The sequence below is a fragment of the Pezoporus flaviventris genome, unplaced genomic scaffold (genome assembly GCF_033815535.1).
Source record: "Pezoporus flaviventris isolate CSIRO_AGI_PZ_B2104156 unplaced genomic scaffold, CSIRO_AGI_Pfla_v1 ptg000650l, whole genome shotgun sequence".
NCBI classification, from domain to species: domain Eukaryota; kingdom Metazoa; phylum Chordata; class Aves; order Psittaciformes; family Psittacidae; genus Pezoporus; species Pezoporus flaviventris.
In genome coordinates this window covers 47,360-66,679 of record NW_026893196.1, presented here as the reverse complement: position 1 = coordinate 66,679, position 19,320 = coordinate 47,360, and the positions used below count along the sequence as shown (strand labels likewise).

The window sequence follows — 19,320 nt, the reverse complement described above, 5'->3', positions numbered from 1 at the left end:
TCCTATCTTTTGCATAAAACCTATCAGTTCTATACTGAGTAGGTATATGAGTAAAATAAAAGCCAGATCTTCAAACCTTTACTTCATGTAAGATTAGATTTTTTTTTTAGCCAGACGGGTGGTGAATATCCTGAAGATTTCCTTGATGCAACAGCGATTCTTGTGTTTCTGAATGCTGGAGAGCATAACACAGCCCTCCTGGACTGCCTAGACAGTAGTTATGCTGCAGGTTGAGGCCAGCCGCCAGCAATCTGTTACACGTGGCAGAACGTTGAACCAATGTGCATGTTGAGGTTAACCAGTCAGGCAGCCAGCATCCTTTCCACTTCATCAGCGCTTCATCTGCAGACAGACTTGGGAACAAACCCGCCAGTTCCTGAAGTACATTAGAGACACTGGGTAGTGTTAACGAAGATACATTAATTTCTTCAGATAGTGGAAGGTTGCTATGAGGTCTTCAAGCAGTCTTCTCCAGGCTGAAGAGCCCCAACTTTCTCAGCCTGTCTTCATGTGAGAAGTGCTCCAGCCCCTTGATTATCCTCGTGGCCCTCCTCTGGACTTGCCCCAACAGTTCTATATCCTTTTTATGTTGAGGACACCAGAACTGTACACAATACTCCAAGTGAGGTCTCACAAGAGCAGAGTAGAGGGACAGGATAACCTCCTTTGACCTACTGGTCATACTTCTTTTGATGCAGCCCAGGATACAGTTGGCTTTCTTGTCTGTGAGTGCACACTGAAGGCAACTCATGATAAGTTTCTCATCCACCATGTCCTGGGTTCAGCAGTAGCAGTCATGTTTTTCCTTTGTGTTAACTGGTGCAGTGCTGTGTTTTGACTTCTAGTTTGAGAACAGTGTTGGTGAAGCCGATGTTTTCGGTTGTTGCTAAGTGATGTTTACCCTGACCAAGGACTCTGTGAGGCTCATGCTCTGCCAGGGAGGAGGGGAAGCTGTGAGGAAGCAGAGACGGGGCGCCTGACCCGGGCTAGCTGGGGAGGTATTCCATACCACAGCACGTCATGCCCGGGGTGGGGGGTAACTGGGAGATACCCGGAAGGACAGGGGCTTTCGGGTGGAACTCGCTTTCTTGGCCGGTGGTATCGTATTCTCTTCCCTTGTTATTTTCCCTTATCATTGTTGTAGTTGATAGTAGCGGTGGTGATTTGTTGCTGGACTGTTCTTGTCTCAACCCGTAGGAGTTGCACTCTCTCGATCCTCCTCCCCGTTCCTCCGGGAGCGGGGAAGGGGAGAGACCCGGTGCGGGGGGGGGGGGGAGACGGGCACGGACCTCTATTGTTGTCAGCTCGGCACCACTCACTGGGAGTGAGTGAACAAGTTACCTGACTGGGTTTAAACCGCGACACCCCTAAGTCCTTCTCCGCAGGGCTGCTCTGAACCTTTTCTCCACCCAACCTGTAACTGTGCCTGGGATTGCCCTGACCCAGGTATAGGAAGTTGCGCTTGGCTTGGTTGAACTTCATAAGGTTGGCATTGTCCCACATCACCAGTGTGTCAAGTTCCCTCTGGATGTCATCCCTTCCATCCAGCGTATCAACCATACCACACAGCTTGGTGTCATCGGCAAACTTGCTTAGGGCGCACTGAATCCCACTGTCCATGTCGCCAACAAAGATGTTGAACATCTTTCTCTGGTTTTCTATTTTTAACTCTGGAATTATGGTTATGTACTGTGGGATTCCTGTTGTGGAGCTGAAAATTGTTGCTCTTCCAGTTTAGGTTGTAAACTTCAATTTTCAGTCCTGTTCCTTTTTCATACCTAGTCAAGTATTCTCAGATAGCCTTTGATAACCACATTTTGAAGTCCCTATGATATTGAAGAGGAAGAGGGAGGAGGGAAGAAGAATGAGGAAGTAATGCTCTATTTTCAAAGACAGCCGAAAGCTTCTTCAAGGGTAAAATGCAAACTTCCATTTTCCTACTTACTTTCTTGCTTCATAGTTTTAGACTCAACTGGCTCAAACTACATTCAAATAGAGCAGACGATGAGTTAAGAGTCTTAATGTCTTTTGATGTATCATATTAGTTTATGTAATGAAATGGAAAACTAAAGTTTATATGTTTGGCTGTGCTTTCCGATTTGCATCATCTGATTCATGACATTTCAAACATTTAAAAAATTACCTAAAACCAGTTCAGCAATGTAGAGATGTGGCATCTGTAAATACATGCACAGTTTAAAAGGTTAGCTGTTTAAATCATCCTGTCACACATGGTGAGTGCAGTTTGCCTTCCCTTCTCGGATATGTAAACTTACACTTGACAGTTCTGATACTTAGAATCATAGAATAGTTAGGGTTGGAAAGGACCTTAAGATCATCTAGTTCCAACCCCCCTGCCACGGGCAGGGACACCTCACACTAAACCATGCCACCCAAGACTCCATCCAACCTGGCCTTGAACACCGCCAGGGATAGAGCATTCACAGCCTCCCTGGGCATCCCATTCCAGTGCCTCACCACCCTAACAGGAAAGAATTTCTTCCTTATATCTAGTCTAAACTTCCCCTGTTGAAGTTTTAACCCATTACCCCCTGTCCTGTCACTACAGTCCTTAATGAATAGTCCATTCCCAGCATCCCTATAGCCCCCCTTCAGATACTGGAAGGCTGCTATGAGGTCTCCACGCATGAGGTCTCTGAACAGCCCCAACTTTCTCAGCCTGTCTTCATACAGGAGGTGATTGAGTCCTCTTACCATCCTCATGGCCCTCCTCTGGACTTGTTCCAACAGTTCCATGTCCTTTTTATGTTGAGGACACCCGAACTGCACACAGTACTCCAAGCGCGGTCTCACGAGAGCAGAGTAGAGGGACAGGATCACCTCCTTCGACCTGCTGGTCATGCTCCTTTTGATGCAGTCCAGGATACGGTTGGCTTTCTGGGCTGCAAGCGCACACCGCCGGCTCATGTTCATTTTCTCATCGACCAACATCCCCAAGTCCTTCTCTGCGGGGCTGCTCTGAATCTCTTCTTTGCCCAACATATAGCTGTGCCTGGGATTGCCCTGACCCAGGTGTAGGACCTTGCACTTGTCATGGTTAGACTTCATAAGGTTGGCATCAGCCTGTCTTACAAGCATGTCGAGGTCCCTCTGGATGGCATTCCTTCCCTCCAGTGTATCAACCGAATCTCACAGCTTGGTGCCATCAGCAAACTTGCTGAGGGCACACTCAATCCCACTGTCTATGTCAGCGACAAAGTTGTTGAACAAGACCGGTCCCAACACCGATCCCTGAGGGATACCACTTGTTACTGGTCTCCATCCGGACATTGAGCCATTGACCACAACTCTTTGTGTGTGACCAGCCAGCCAGTTCTTTATCCACCGAGTCGTCCACCTATCAAATTGATGTCGCTCAATTTTAGAGACAAGGATATCATGTGGGACAGTGTCGAACGCTTTGCACAAGTCCAGGTAGATGACATCAACTGCTCTACCCCTGCCTATCAATTATACTTGCATGAATATAAGATGAAGGGGTCCAACTGCTTATGGTTAGAGGTGAACTACTAATGCTTTTCTCAAAAGATGTGCTGGCTCATCTGCGTTCTGAGCAATTACTGTGTTTTCAGACCTGACATTATTTACCTTTTTCAATAACATTTCAGAATGAAATGTAGCTTATCGTCTCAATTCTCTACCCATTACTGAATGCTGTGATGAAGCGGCTCTTCATTTCCACTGTGGAAATAGCTGCATTTCAGTGACAAATGAAGGGATCCTTTAATGAGGCTTGAATGTAATTATTTTCCAAGGGGCTGTTAAGTTTACATGGCTCTTTTATGTCCTTCAGTTAGTCAGTGATTAATGTTTTGGACAGGTTTTGCTGCCCAAAATTCACCCACCTCCCTTGGAGTCATGCCTTTCAGATACCCTGCCAAACCATCAAAACAGAGCAAACCTCCAGCTATTCCAGCCCATGTCTAGATGATGTAGCATGCTGGATGCTATCTTGTAACCTTGTTCATATCCCTGTTTTGTTGTTAGTGTGAACCTAGTCATTAGTAGCACAGGTACTGGCAACCTGTGCTTCTCTAGCACAAGTTCCACAAGCCTACACGCAGCTTAAGCAGAACTCAGTTCAGGACTGAGAGAGATCCTTCAGGGTCTGAAATTCTGACTGTGCCATCAGGAGCAACTTTGGTGCTAAGCATCCTTAGGAAGTGATTCCAGATATGTATCTGAATTAGCAAAGCTGGTGTGTAAGCGGCGAGTAGAAGCAAGACACGCCAACCCAATATGGGTGATAAGCAAACTTCTACTTTATTTGTGGCACACTTCGCTTATATCCACGTGGTGTTTAGCCACGCCTACTCGTCAGAGCAGTATTGGTTAGTTCTACACAGCTTCCTTCACATTCTCCTCCCACATCCGGTTTCCAGGTACCTGTGAGGCCTACACCTTGCTTTGCTCGCACAAGGCCTCTAAGGATCCATGGCCTTGCTCTTGGAGCCATACTGCAACAATTCCCCCCTTTTTCTTTTGTGCGAGCAAAACATTGTGGGTCTTTCTGTTCACTTGTTTTCATCGCGCAAATATAAGCAAGTCTAACAACTACAATGATTGAAATAACAATGATACATAAACGCAGTCCTTCAAATAGAAGTGTTTTAAGTCAACATGTAATACCCCATGAGGACAACCATTTAGTTATCCCTAGGTCATTGCTCACTTGCAATTGTTGGGTAAGCTGAGCCAGGGTTTTCAGCTGTGCATGTATCGAATTAGAATGATCAGAAATATTCATACAACACATTCCATCAAACTCTTCACATCCATGTCCCTGTTCCAACAACAAAAGGTTCTGCAGTGTTGCATGTCTTACAGAGTCAACATCAAACAGCAAATCAGAAATTGCCTTCGATGTAGCATTTGTCTGCTTAGCAAGTCAGCAACCCAGCTTGTTTAACTGAGCCAAGGCCCCGGCCAAAGCACTTACAGTGATTTGGCATATTATGATTGGATACATGCCTTGAAGACCTTTAGTGACTAGCATATAATTGGTTAAACACAGGTGTGAGAACTCAACCTTGAAAGCTTGCCAACAGTCCACAGTTCTCATTAACTTGGTGAATTCCAGCCTCTTATCTTGCTTGCTTAAGCTTCTTTGGGCCTCTCATGGCCTTGTTGTACCTTTCAGGACTATTCAAAGTTTATGTACCAATTATGCATTCTCCCCCGTGAGAACACAGTCTCCACATCTCCCCCCTTTTGTTTTATCCAGTAACAAGTCGCTACTACAGCAAGGCACACACAAATTTACATTAGCAGAGTAACTACTACAGGGTGCAGCAGCATGTTGAAGATGCTGATGCTAGCGAGAGACTAGCCAAAGAAATTTCTTACCAGTGGAATTCTCCCCCCCTCTTAATTTGTTCCATTACCTGCTTTATAACACTACCATTGTATTAAAATCTTTCTAGCTTTTGCCTTAGCGTTTTTCTAGCAGCTACTGCAAATTTCCATACTCTAAAATCTCTTCTGCAAGTGACAAATCTATACAATACAAGGTGTAGTTTCTTATTAGCAACTAGCTAGTAAATACAGGTGGTTTTATACACAAAATCACAACCTCTAATAACAGCTACTTTACAAGCACACATCTTCAGGATGTTACTTTTCATTTGCCCCCAAGTGATGTTTTGCAGTTATTTGTTCTTTCTCTTCCTCTATCTCATTCTGCTTGGGGTATTCACGGTCAGCTCCTGTAGATGAGGCATCAGGTTTTTCCATTCGTCTGTCCAGCTCATGGCAAGGCTTCACAAACTTTGCAGGCAGTCGCCATGGACCTGTAGGCAGGAGGACACAAATATACCCCCTCCCCCAGGTTATCTGTTCTTGAGAAGTAGACAGGTTAGACAGGTTAAATGCAGCATCATTACTGTCTCTCCCCCCCTTTTTTTCTTTTTGGGGCAGCAGCTATAGCGGCCTGCATGCTTCAGCAGCAACCATAAATACCTGCTGGCAGCTGCACTTTTACATTAAGCCTTTCATACCCGAAATGTTAAACAGCTACTTGTTAAAACCTTTTACATGAACCCAACAGCAACAAAAAAATACACAGAACACCGTCTGCTCTCAGCACACACTCACGCGTATGGGATCCCACAAGCACACGCCACACAACTACAATATTTGAAGCACAATATCCAGACAATCATTACTCCCACTACAGTCCCACCTACAGAATGTGGCACAAGGACCCTGTGGAGACTGATAGCAAACCAGCTCCGAGAAGCATCATTGCAGTGCGAGGTGGCGGGCTCAAACTTAGCGGGCGTCCCCGCAGAGGCTCTGCCTCCCCCACATCGTATGAGGCTTGGGCTTTTATACTGACCAAAATGCACACTCATTCCGACACAGGTGGCCAGCCTGTGCTGGAAGAAGTGGCCAGCAGTATCTACAAAGTTCTCCAAAGGTTGATAGAAACCTGGTCATACTTATTTTTACCAACTTCTAGTACATGAGTATCACAGAGGAACTGTATGGGCTCCCCCTGTCAATTGCAAGCAAAATCATAACATATACAGCTTGATTATAAGAAGATTTTAACCCATACATGGTCGCTGCTTGTCAGGCCTCCTTAACTATTTTGAGATCAAGAGCTTCCCACTCTTTAGCCCCCTGCTGTGTAGTAAACACAGGATATGCAGAGATGCCCATTGCAGAAAATTCACCAGTAATGATCACATCTTTGATTAACCATTGTTGCAGCTGAGCATCTCCAGGGCCAGTGAGTCTGAGCAGACCGACCCGGGAGACGAAGAGTCAGAGTCTGGAAGCAGAGGATATAAATCTGGCTCGGATTCAGGGGATCTGGGGTCTGATCCTGTGCCGAACTCAGGGTCTCCGTTGCTCGCAGCTATGTCTTTCTTGTCAGATGTCTCTCGTTCGGTATGTGGCCATCTGCAGACCTGGCTCCTCCGTAACCGAGTTAAAAATTTCCACTCTAGGGCATAGTGGGTTGGAAAGGCTCGCAGTTCTTTTAAATCTCCCGCTAGCGCATAATCTCTGTTTTCTACTGCATGCGTCAAAATGGCGCCCCAATCGATCCGGCGCCGAGGCACCACCCTCTTCCTTTCAGCTTCCATGACAATCATCATGGGTATCCCTTCTGATATACTTTCTCTGTCCTTTTCAAAGTCTCTACTTTCAGAACTGGGGTGGTGGGGGAGCAGGGGGTTACACCTCCTCTGCGGCGCCTTGTGATGAAGAAGAAGGGGGAGAAAGGAAGGGGGGGGGAAAACCCTGTGTTCCAAGCACAGGGAGCACCCTGCGAGTTTGGGTAAATGAGTTGTAATCTTCCCCCAGCTTCAACCAACCGGGGACGTCTGTTCCTAATTTCTCCGTTGCTACAGCGACAGTTTTCTTTTCTGCCTTGTACCTTTTGGACAGTTTATTACTTCTCTCTGTGGTTTACCGAGTTTCTTTGCCGTTTCATCATCATTAAGCATTGAGTCAAATAGTTCATCACCAAACTTTCGAAACTCATTCTCCTCAAAAACTGTTTTAGGATCTACAAAAAAATCCCTTAGCCTTCCCTACAGCCACTAGACCTGCTAGCTGCTTTAGAGTCTCAGGCTCAATTTCCTGCTTTTATAAAAAGCACTGTAATAAATCAGGGGCTACCTCTCGGTCCATTTTCATGGCCGGCCTTTTCCGGATCCTCCTCTTCTGGATCATCCTGTAACCTCGGTCTTCATATCGGCCTCCCGATGCAGCAGTGTCTGGTTCGCCCCAGCGGCGGACTCCTTTCTGTTAGTCCAAGCACCCGGGTCCGTCACACCACCGCCATAGCATTGCCTGCAGTCCCCGGGCACTGCCGCTGGCGCCGCTCACTCGCCGTTCCGGGTCCCTGATACTCAGGGCCCTGTAATCCGGGTCCCCGTCAACCGGGGCCCTGTATTCCGGGTCCCCGTCAACCGGGGCCCTGTATTTGGGGTCCCCGCTTACTGCGGCCCTGTATTCTGGGTCCCCGTCAACCGGGGCCCTGTATTCCGGGTCCCCGCTAACTGGGGCCCTGTATTCGGGGTCCCCGCTAACTGGGGCCCTGTATTCTGGGTCCCCGTTAACCGGGGCCCTGTATTCCGGGTCCCGGTAGCCGGGGCCCTGTAGTCCAAGTCCCTGTTCGAGCGCCATTTGTTAGCAGCGAGGAGAAGCAAGACACGCCAACCCAATATGGGTGATAAGCAAACTTCTCCTTTATTTGTGGCGCACTTCACTTATATCTGCATGGTGTTTAGCCACGCCTACTCGTCAGAACAGTATTATTTAGTTCTACACAGCTTCCTTCACATTCTCCTCCCACATCCGGTTCCTGGTTACCTGTGAGGCCTACACCTTGCTTTGCTTGCACAAGGCCTCTAAGGATCCATGGCCTTGCTCTTGGGGCCATTCTGTAACACTGGTGTACCCACCCTATGCCAGCCTGCCCTCACACCCTCCTCTCAGTTGTGCCAACAAGGCTGTTGTAGGCTGTATTGCAGTTGCTGAGGAACTGACCTAGCTGAAAAGTAACACAACAGAATAAAGGGTCTTTAATGATTTGTTTTCTTGGGTGGTTTCTTTTAACTTTGTTTTCCCAGTCTGTCCTGGATTAAATCTGTCTGCTTATCTTGTCACACAGCCAGATGGGACACAGCCCAACTTATGGCTAAACTGAAGCCTTTGTTTGCGGGCTGGATTGTTTTTTTCCTTTTGAATAGGCTTTATAGCTGTTGCAGTTTAAGCCCAGCTGGTAACTCAGAATCACGCTCCTGCTCACTCACTCCCCCTCTTCTTCCCTCCCTCTCCCAGATTGATGGGGAAGAGAATTGAAAGATTGTAAATCCCACTGGTTGAGATAAGAACTGTCCAATAACTAAGGTATAATGCAAAACTACTACTACTACCAACAATAATAATAATCATAATGGAAATAACAAGGGGAGAGAATATAAAACTAAAAAGGGAAAAGGAAAAGAAAAAAATAAACACAAGTGATGCGCAATACAATTGCTCACCACCCACCGACCGATACCCAAGCAGCTATCCGGGCCTTCCAGGTGACTCACACCAGTTTATATGCTGGGAATAACGTGCTGAGGTATGGAATACCCCTTTGGCTAGTTTAGGTCAGGTGTCCTGTCTCTGCTTTCTCACAGCTTCGAGTGCCCCTCCTCACTGGCAGAGAATGAGAGACTGAAAAGTCCTTGATCAGGGTAAGCATTACTTAGCAACAACTCAACTTTGTTACTCATGTCGTCATCAAAGAGGTTGAACAGGATCTGTCCCAACACCGACCGCTGAGGTAAACCACTTGCTACCTGTCTCCAGATGGACACTGAGCTGTTGACCACAACACTGCCTTCGCCCATCCAGCCAATTCTTTTTCCACAGAGTGGTCTGTCCATCAAATCTATGCGTCTTCAATTTAGAGACAAGGATGTCATGTGGGACAGTGTTAAATGCTTTGCACAAGTCCAGGTAGATGACGTCAACTGCTCTGCCCCATCCATCAATTCTGTGGCCCCATCATAGAAGGCCACCAAATTGGTCAGGCAGGATTTCCCCTTAGTGAAGCCATGTTGGCTGTCACCAATCACCTCGTTGTTTTCAATGTGCCTTAGCAGGCTTTCCTGCTTTCCAGGAGAAACTGTTGGAACAAGTCCAGAGGACGGCCACGAGGATGATCAAGGGTCTGGAGCACCTCATGTATGAAGACAGGCTGATAAAGATGGTCCTGTTCATTCTGGAGAAGAGAAGGCTGTGTGGATACCTCATAGCAGCCTTCCAGTATCTGAAGGGGGCCTATAGGGATGCTGGGGATGGACTATTCATTAGGGACTGTAGTGACAGGACAAGGGGTAATGGGTTAAAACTTCAACAGGGGAAGTTTAGATTGGATATAAGGAGAAAATTCTTTACGGTTAGGGTGGTGAGGCACTGGAATGGGATGCCCAGGGAGGTTGCGAATGCTCCATCTCTGGCGGTGTTCAAGGCCAGGTTGGATGGAGTCTTGTGTGACATGACTTAGTGTAAGGTGTCCCTGCCCATGGCAGGGGGGTTGGAACTAGATGATCCTAAGGGCCTTTCGAACCCTAACTATTCTATGATTCTAGTTTCATCTGTGCCTTTGCCTTTCCAAGTTTCTCTCTACATAAGTTAACAACATCCTTGTACTTTTCATGGGTAACTGTCCCTTCTTCCACAGGTGCTAAATTCTCCTTTTTATTTTCTTTTTTTTGTGAGTTCTAGCACAGTCTCCCTGTTCAGCCAGGCTCATCTGCTCCCCACCAGTTTGATTTTCAGCACATGGGGACCACCTCCTCCTGCGCCTTAAGGATATTAATCTTGAAGGGTGTCCAGCCTTCCTGGACTCCTTTGTCCTTCAGCAATGTTTCCCAAAGAATTCTGCCAATCAGTGTCCTAAACAGAACAAAGTCAGCCCTCTGGAAGTCTAAGGTAGAGGTCTTGCTCATCTTCTTCCTGGCTTCTCCAAGGACTGAAAATTCTGTCATCTAGCCAGGCATCTCCCCTAACCCTAACCAGCTGGGTTAGGAAGTTATCTTCCACACCCTTCAAGAACCTCCTGGACTGTTTCTTTTCTGCTGTGTTGTAATTCCAGCAGACATCTAGTAGGTTGAAGTCTTCCACATGAACAAGGGCAAGCAATCGTGAAACTTCTCCCAGTTTTTTGAAGAACACTTTGTCTGTATCTTCATCCTGGCTGGGTGGTCTAGAACAGACTCCTACCATGATATCAGTTTCGTTGGCCCAAACATTTACCCACAAACATTCAGCCTTCTCATTCACAACACTGAGTTCAAGGCAGTTGATGCACTCCCTGACCTACAATGCAACCCCACCACCTCTTTTTCCTTGCCTATCCCTTCTGAAGAGCCTGTAGCCAGCCACTCCAGCACTCCAATCATGCAAATCATCCCACCACATTTCTGTGATGGCGATTATGTCATGATTTCCCTGCTGCACAATGGCTTCCAGTTCCTCCTGTTTGTTGCCCATGCTGCAGGCATTGGCATAGATGCATTTAAGTTGCCCTGTGGATCTGGACTCCAACAGCAGCATGCTACCCCACGGCTCATGTCTAGCAAGCCTGGTGGTATCTCCTTACCCCTTGAAACCTGGTTTAAAGCCCTCTCTACAAGCCCTGCTAGTTCCTAGGTTAGAATCCTTTTCCCCCTTTGGGACAGCTGTACCCCATCTGCCGCCAGCAGGCCTGGTGCTATATAAACTGACCCATGGTCAAAACCCACAAAATTCTGATGCTGACACCACTCACAGAGCCAAGAATTCATTAATGAGACTTTTCTGATGTTACCATTTACATTGTTTGTGACCGGCAGGAGGGAAGAGAACACTTTTTGCACTCCCAAACCCTGAACCAGTTGCCCCAAGGCCCTGAAGCCCTTTTTGAGTCCCCTCAGGCTTCTTGAAAAGATTTCTTCATTGCCCACCCGCAAGATTAATAAAGGACAATAGTCTCAGGGCCATACCAGATGAGTGAATTTTCTGGTCAAGTCCCTTACCCTGGCCTCAGGGAGGCAGCAGACTTCTCTGAGAGTCTGGCCTGGCTGACATATGGGTCCCTCTGTTCCCCTTAGGGTGGAGTCACCAATCACCACCACTCTTTTTTTCTAGTACAGCTGGTCATAAAAAAGAGGCGTTCTCCAACTTTTCTGTGGGAACTCTTCTAACCTGCATGATCCCTTATCATCATCATCTTCCCCACTTTCCTGATCTTGAAGTATCAGGACCTCAAATCTACTGTAAAGGGGTACTTAAGAAGGTGACATGATCGGGAGGGCAATACACTGTCTAGTCTGAGGAGTAACCCATTTCCAACCTCCCTTGTTTCCTAGGTTCCTTCCATCTGTCAAATGGCAAGAAGGTAGGGGATCCTGAAGTTTTTTTGGTTTGGGTAGTTGGCTTGCTACTCTCAGGGATGGTAGAGTGCAGGTCCACCAGTCAATCTCCTCCTCACATTCCCAATAGTTCCTAATGAACTCCATAAGGGGCGACATACCACATGCTAAGTATCCTATTAACCACACCATTTTTTTATCTTGCACCCTTTCTCTCAAGATGTCTAGCAATAGCTTAGTAACTAACATGTGGCTGAGTAACCTGCTAAGAGGAGGTCTTGCTTTTTGGTTTGGTTATTTGGTTTGTGTATTTGTTTGCTACAGGAGATACTACTGTTCAATGTGAGCAACTGGATATGCTTCAAGATTGGCTGTCTGAATTCAGAAAATCTACCTCCTCCTCCAGTACAGCCAATCCAGAGGAGCTGGTGGCTTTTGATGTCATCTGTGGAAATCTCAACTTCGATAACTGCTCCTCTGGTAAGACAAGGTTTTGTTTTCTTGGTGTCTGCCTATTCAAAAAATAAACAGGAAAGTTCCTGTGGGCTATAGCAGTATCTGAGCTTGTGACTGGCTTTTGCAAGGAAGGACTTAATTGCTACATATACTTCTAAAATAGGTACTAGCCTTGAGTCTGAGATATGGATGTTATGGGATTTTTTTGTGGAGATAAAAGTAAATTCATGCAGTTAAAAATAATTTCATAGTGCAAATACACACACAGGAGATTAATGCTGCAGAGAGAACTAAACATTGCTGAATCAGTCTTGAAAAAAATTAACTTATGCTGTGTACTTCTGGGAGTTTTTAATTATTTTTTTCTTCTATATTTGGATGCTAAGGGTACTAGAAAAAAGAACTCCACAAAGCCATAATTAATGGGTGGTGAGTTCACAGAGATGGTGGCCTTTTCCAAACATAAACATTACATTTTGCTAACAGTTAAATTGCCAATATAGAGTGCAGATCATTCTGTTTGTGTATCCCTTCTGCCTTCCTGCTCAGTACAGCTCAGGCAGCCAGCAGAGCTCCTTGCTGGCTTTACACAGTGTTTTGGAGATGTTGGACACTTGTAACAGAAGACTTTAGCACAGTTGGAGAAACATTTAACAGGGTGGAAAATATCATCAACCCAAAACACAGCCCTTCTGGTGTTCATTTCTAGATTGTATGTACCAAAAATTAAATGGGTCACAACTGTATGATCCAAAGTAAACTCAGAATGGTCAAACAAGGTGCTGGCAAGTGCTCTGACTGGTAGAAGAACCCATTATGCACTGTGGAGGTGAACAGGAAGTGGTAATGGCTACAGAATACTGTAGTTAAACTAACATGTATTAGGACAAAATAGAATGGCAGCTGTGATAGTGAGGTTTCTTAGGGAAGGCAGGAAGAAATGGGCTCAGTAAGAGGCATTAAGCTAGCCAAACTGCTATACAGACAGGCTGAGGAGGCAACTGGAGCAGTGCTGGTGAAGGGAGACAGAAGCTGGGGGGTACAAATGGCCAGATGTGCTGTCAAATCTGTGATGTGGCTGCTTCGCTTGCAGTAATGTGGATGGAGTGGCCTGGAGGCAAAGGTGTCCATCAAGGAAATAAAGAACCTGCTGCATAGCAAGGGAGAGACTGCCTAGCCAGATGGCAAATGGAAAGTGAATAGGACTGTATAGCATGAGGAGAGAGATGGCAGTGAAACCGAGAGGCAGAACATATGGCCAGTTTTATCCATGCAGGAATTTCTGGCACTCTAACTGTCCTGGGTTCAGCAGTAGCAGTCATTTTTCTCCTTCTTAGTAGCTGGTGCAGTGCTGTGGTTTTGACTTTCAACCTGGGAACAAAGCTGATAACACCGAAGTTTTTAGTTGTTGCTCAGTAATGTTTACTCTGACCAAGGACTTTCTGAGCCTCATGCTCTGCCAGGGAGGAGGGGAAGTTGGGAGGATGCAGAGACAGGACACCTGACCCAAACTAACCAAAGAGGTATTCCATACCACAGTATATCATGCCCAGTATATAAACTGGGGGCAGTTACCCGGAAGGGCTAGATCACTGCTCAGGTCGGGCTGGGTATCGGTGGGCGGGTGGTGAGCAGTTGTATTCTCTTCCCTTGTTATTTTCCTTATCATTATTATTATTGGTGGTAGCAGTACTGGTTTTGTGTTATTGTTGTGCTTTAAACCCAGCCAGACAGCTCGTTCACTCATTCCCCCCATTCATGCCCTCCCCCTACTCCCGGAGGGACAGAGAGGAGAATCAAAAACAATGCAACACCCACAGGTTGAGATAAGAACAGTTTAGTAACTAAGGTATAACACAAATCACAACTGCTACCACCAATAATAACAATGATAAAGGAAATAACAAGGGAAAAGAATACAACATCTCACCACCTGCCGACCAATAACTCCCCCCCCCAGCCCGACCGAGCACCGACCGATACCTCATCCCACCCTGTAGTCCTAGCCCTTCCGGGTAACTGCGCCCAGTATATATACTGGGCATAACATGCTGTGGTATGGAATACCTCTTTGGCTAGTTTGGGTCAGGTGTCCTGTCTCTGCTTCCTCCCGGCTTCCTCTCCTCCCTGGCAGAGCATGAGACTCACAAAGTCCTTGGTCAGGGTAAACATGACTTAGCAACAACTAAAAACATCGGTGTTATCAGCACTATTCCCAGGCTGAAAGTCAAAACACAGCGCTTCATGAGCTACCAAGAAGGAGAAAAATTGACTGCTACTGCTAAACCCAGGACAGTATTCACCCCTAGTTACTGGACTGTTCTTATCTCAACCCGTGGGAATTACATTCTTTTGTTTCTCCTCCCCATTCCTCCCAGAGCAGGGAGAGGAAGAGGGAGGAGTGAGTGAATGGCTGTATGGTTCTGGGTTGCTGACTGGGCTTAAACCATGACACCTGCCAACTTAATTTTTCAATCTCCCTGTGATTATGAGGATGTTCTCAAGGTCATGAGATAATTAGAGGAGGTGGGTGGAAGCTGGAAGCATGTAGTGAGATAGATCAGCTGATGTGGATGCAGTGACTGAATGACAGTCAGCTCTATTAATAACTACTAGTAAGAATATGGCAAACATGCCTACAGCTATGGATGCAGTACTACTGCACTCCACATTTGTGCTCTGCTTCCTTCTTAACAGGGAGAGGTCAAGAGCTGTTTTGGCAAGAATAGCATTTCACACAAGGAGATGTAACGTTATTCCTGCAGTGTGTGAGCTGCATTCTGGCTAAGATACACAGCTCACAGTTTAGTTTCCCACTTCAGAGTATTCTATTTTCATGTGTACTTGCATATGCAGTTGTCTTGGCAATAGACAGCAACATGTTACAGCAGCAGCTCCAAACACAGGAGCATATTCTGTTGGTCTCAAGAGAGTGTTGCGAAGAAGTTTTAACCTTGTAAAAGGTGTTAGTGCTGCAAGAAAGTTAACAGGAGTTGTTGCCAGTTTCTTTGCCATTTAACACAAATGGAATTGTAGCAGCTGGTGTGTCCAAGTTCTGCTTGTGCTTGTTTCCCTGGTATGTCAAACAGTATGCATGGAACTAGAACTTGCTTATTTGGTCAGTGTCTGAAATTCTGCTATATACATTTTTGTAGGATCTGCTACTAAGTAATCCTAGGAACTTGATGTGCTTAATGCAAGGAGCAGAACATCAATTAGAAAGAAATTAGTTTAAAGTTGATCGGTCATGCTGATTATGTTTAGAATTACTTTAATGCTGTAGATATCCCAAGCAAATTATCAATTGTCTGCCCTTTCTCTTATCTGTTATAGATTGGAAAACATTCAGTGAATTTTTCTGAAGCAAGTAAAGCACAAGCTTTTACCTTCTAACTTACCTAGATGTGTATATACACCCACAACAGCCATTCACATTGCCACTGTGGAGTCAGTCCAATCCTCCATGGGATGATATATCTCAGCTAAAGTTTTGTCCCAGTTTAAGTCATGCAGTGTCAATGGCAGGGAGATAAAATGCACTGGAAAACTCACTTCAGTTTACCGCTAGACACTACTGAAAATGTCTTTCTATGAAAGTCTTTGTAGGAAAGCACTGTTACTAGCAAGCATTTGCTGGGATTTCTGATCAAGACAAGACAGTGTTGTGCAGTACAGCTGCTACTGAACTGGTTCAAATCGACCATGTGTATGTGTACTGAGCAGGAAGGAGGACTTGCCTTTGTTGTGGCAGGGCACGTGGTTGTCCAAGGTTCACCACACGTAGCTGATGTGCCTTTTGGGCTTGTGCTTTCCCTGCAGAGGACAAGATGGAGCAACAGCATTCTCTGTTTATACAATACAAAGACCCATGCCGAATTGGTCCTGGGGAGGATAAACCATGGGCAATAGGTAAGACCTTCTCTAACCATAAGTGTATGAACATTTCTTTATCTCACTCACACAACATCTATAAGCAGCACATAGCAGAGCTAACTGCAAGTAAGAATTTGATGGAGAACAAATACTTACAAAGGTTTCTTTCTGTAACATGTATTTTATAAGCCTTAACAGTGTCTTGTTGAATTATAATTAAGAACCAAACTGAGATCTCAAACTTCAGTCCACATTCTAGAACTTAAGCATCAAATTTCTTCAATGCCTTCCCACACCTATTCTACTTATAAAATAATCTCCAGGTTACATGGGGAGGAGCCAAATTATCATTTCTGTACTTTCTGCATGACTTTCTGCATGCAGTGAAAGCCGGCAGCTTTTGATCAGAATGTTCCATTTGTTGTTCCATAAATACTGTAAGCAAGGATGGAACAAAGCAGTTCAACAACACTATGAACTTGTAGGATTCATCCATTAAAAGGTTTCATGGAACTGTGGCGGGCTGATGCCAACCTCATGAAGTTTAACCATGACAAGTGCAAGGTCCTACACCTGGGTCAGAGCAATCCCAGGCACAGTTACAGGTTGGGCAAAGAAGAGATTCAGAGCAGCCCTGAGGAGAAGGACTTGGGGGTGCTGGTTGATGACAAAATGAACAGGAGCTGGCAGTGTGCACTTGCAGCCCAGAAAGCCAACCATATCCTGGGCTTCATCAAAAGGAGCGTGACCAGCAGGTCAAAGGAGGTGATCCTGCCCCTCTACTCTGCTCTTGTGAGACCTCACTTGGAGTATTGCGTACAGTTCTGGTGTCCTCAACATAAAAAGGACATGGAACCGTTGGAACAAGTCCAGAGGAGGGCCACGAGGATGATCAGGGGACTGGAGAACCTCCCGTATGAAGATAGGCTGAGAAAGTTGGGGCTGTTCAGCCTGGAGAAGAGACGGCTGCATGGAGACCTCATAGCAGCCTCCAGGTATCTGAAGGGGGCCTATAGGGATGCTGGGGAGGGACTCTTCATTAGTGACTGTAGTGATAGGATGTTAGCGGCGAGGAGAAGCAAGACACGCCAACCCAATATGGGTGATAAGCAAGCTTCTCCTTTATTTGTGGCGCAGTTCTCTTATATAGGAGTGGTGTTTAGCCACGCCTCCTAGTCACAACAGTATTGGTTAGTTCTACACAACTTCCTTCACATTCTCCTCCCACATCCGGTTTCCGGTTACCTGTGAGGCCTACACCTTGCTTTGCTCGCACAAGGCCTCCAAGGATCCATGGCCTTGCTCTTAGAGCCATTCTGCAACAATTCCCCCCTTTTCTTTTGTGCGAGCAAGACACTGTGGGTTATTCTGTTCACTTGTTTCATCACACAACTATAAGCAAGTCTAACCGCTACAATGATTAACATAACAGCGATACATAAGCGCAGTGCTTCAAACAGCAGTGTTTAAGTCAACCTGTAATGCCCCCGTGAGGACAACCGTTTAGTTATCCCTAGGTTATTGCTCACTTGCGATTGCTGGGTAAACTGAGCCAGGGTTCTCAGCTGTGCGTGCATTGAATTAGAATGATCAGAGAGATTCATACAACACATTCCATCAAACTCTTCACATTTGTGTCCCTGTTCCAACAACAAAAGGTCTATAGCAGCTCTGTCCTGTAGTGTTGCATGTTTCACAGAATCAACGTCAAACAACAAATCAGAAATTGCCTTCGATGCAGTATTTGTCTGCTTAGCAACTCAGCAACCCAGTCTGTTTAGCTGAGCCAAGGCCCCGGCCGACGCCGTACCTGGCGTGAGGAAAGAAACTGTTATAATAGTGTCAGGTGACCAAAAACTTACATCAGATCTACAGTTAGCAGTAAAACTATGTACAAAGCGTTTTAAGCACCTTAAACGGTGCTGTCATTGAAGTGTTAGGGGTCAACAGGGTCAATCTTCCAACAGAACAAGGTCCCCTTTTCATTTTTGAGGGAATGCCAGTCCAGGCTTGATCACCACAAATCGGAGCATTCTGCTGAGCAACTTCAGGGGATGATTGGTAGAGCGGGAAGTGTTGCGGGAAGCATACCTGTACCACACGCTGGCGTTCCTGTAATCTAAAGGACTAGAATTTACATTTGTTGCGGTACCATTCACCTTGGCTTAGGCGCTTGTTCAACTAAATGTTACACAGGCACCCATTAGCACGGCCCCTAATAATTCTACTCCTGAGGCTCATTTGGGGCAATAGGCGAATATGGTACCCAAGCGTCCCAATTGTCTGTTGTGCTGTTGAGGTTGGCAGTGCTACACACGACATGGAGTACGGGCAGGGTCAGTTGCCTATAGGAATACCAACCAAACAGATTGTAAACGTGTTGCCAGGGGAAGGTAAGGTGAGGCGAACGGTGTTCTGCCCCGCAAGCTTAACCATCGTCGCCCACCTGTTGTCCCTGGGCTGCGGAGGCAGATGGCTGGCCGTTTCCGGAGTCTTCATTACTGTCAGGAAGAGCAGGGGAAGATAAGGACACTGGTTTGGTCCACTTCGCAGGGACCCATTGTGTACCTGTGGACGTAAGCACACACATAACCTCGCCCCATGTACTTCACTTCCACCGGGCCCCGCCATAGGCCCGTGCTGGTATCCCGGTACATGACCATCATGGGTGCCTTAGATTCAGACGCCGCGGCTCGGCCGTGCACTTGAGCAGGGGGAGAGTCCTGATCTGCAAAAATGCACAAGTAGTTCAAAACAAACAATACCTTAGACAGTCTTTCTTGCACGTCGTGAACGTCACTGAACTTTTCAAGGTACCGTTTCAGGGTCTGATGCCCCCGCTCAACTATGGCCTGTCCCGTTGGTGAATGGGGAATGCCAGTTACATGTTTGACTCCCCATTGTTGACAAAATTGGCGCATTCTCTCACCTACATAGGCAGGCCCATTGTCTGTTTTTATTTGCTGAGGCACTCCCATAACGGTAAAGCAGCTAGTTAGATGCCATACTACATGGGAGCCCTTTTCTCCCCTCTGGGCTGTAGCCCACAGGAATCTGCTATATGTGTCAATTGTGACGTGCACATACTTTAGGCGTCCAAACTGCG

General features: G+C 46.3%; 1 protein-coding gene across 1 annotated transcript in view; it reads left to right on the top strand.

Moving 5' to 3' along the window:
* Window positions 1–19,320, top strand: part of LOC133264135 (sphingomyelin phosphodiesterase 3-like) — a 79,384-nt gene that overhangs the window by 40,750 nt on the left and 19,314 nt on the right. The window contains exons 4-5 of the mRNA XM_061444062.1: window positions 12,210–12,365; window positions 16,161–16,250. Of these exons, the coding sequence (XP_061300046.1) occupies window positions 12,210–12,365; window positions 16,161–16,250 (246 nt within the window). The remainder of the gene's footprint in view (window positions 1–12,209; window positions 12,366–16,160; window positions 16,251–19,320) is intronic.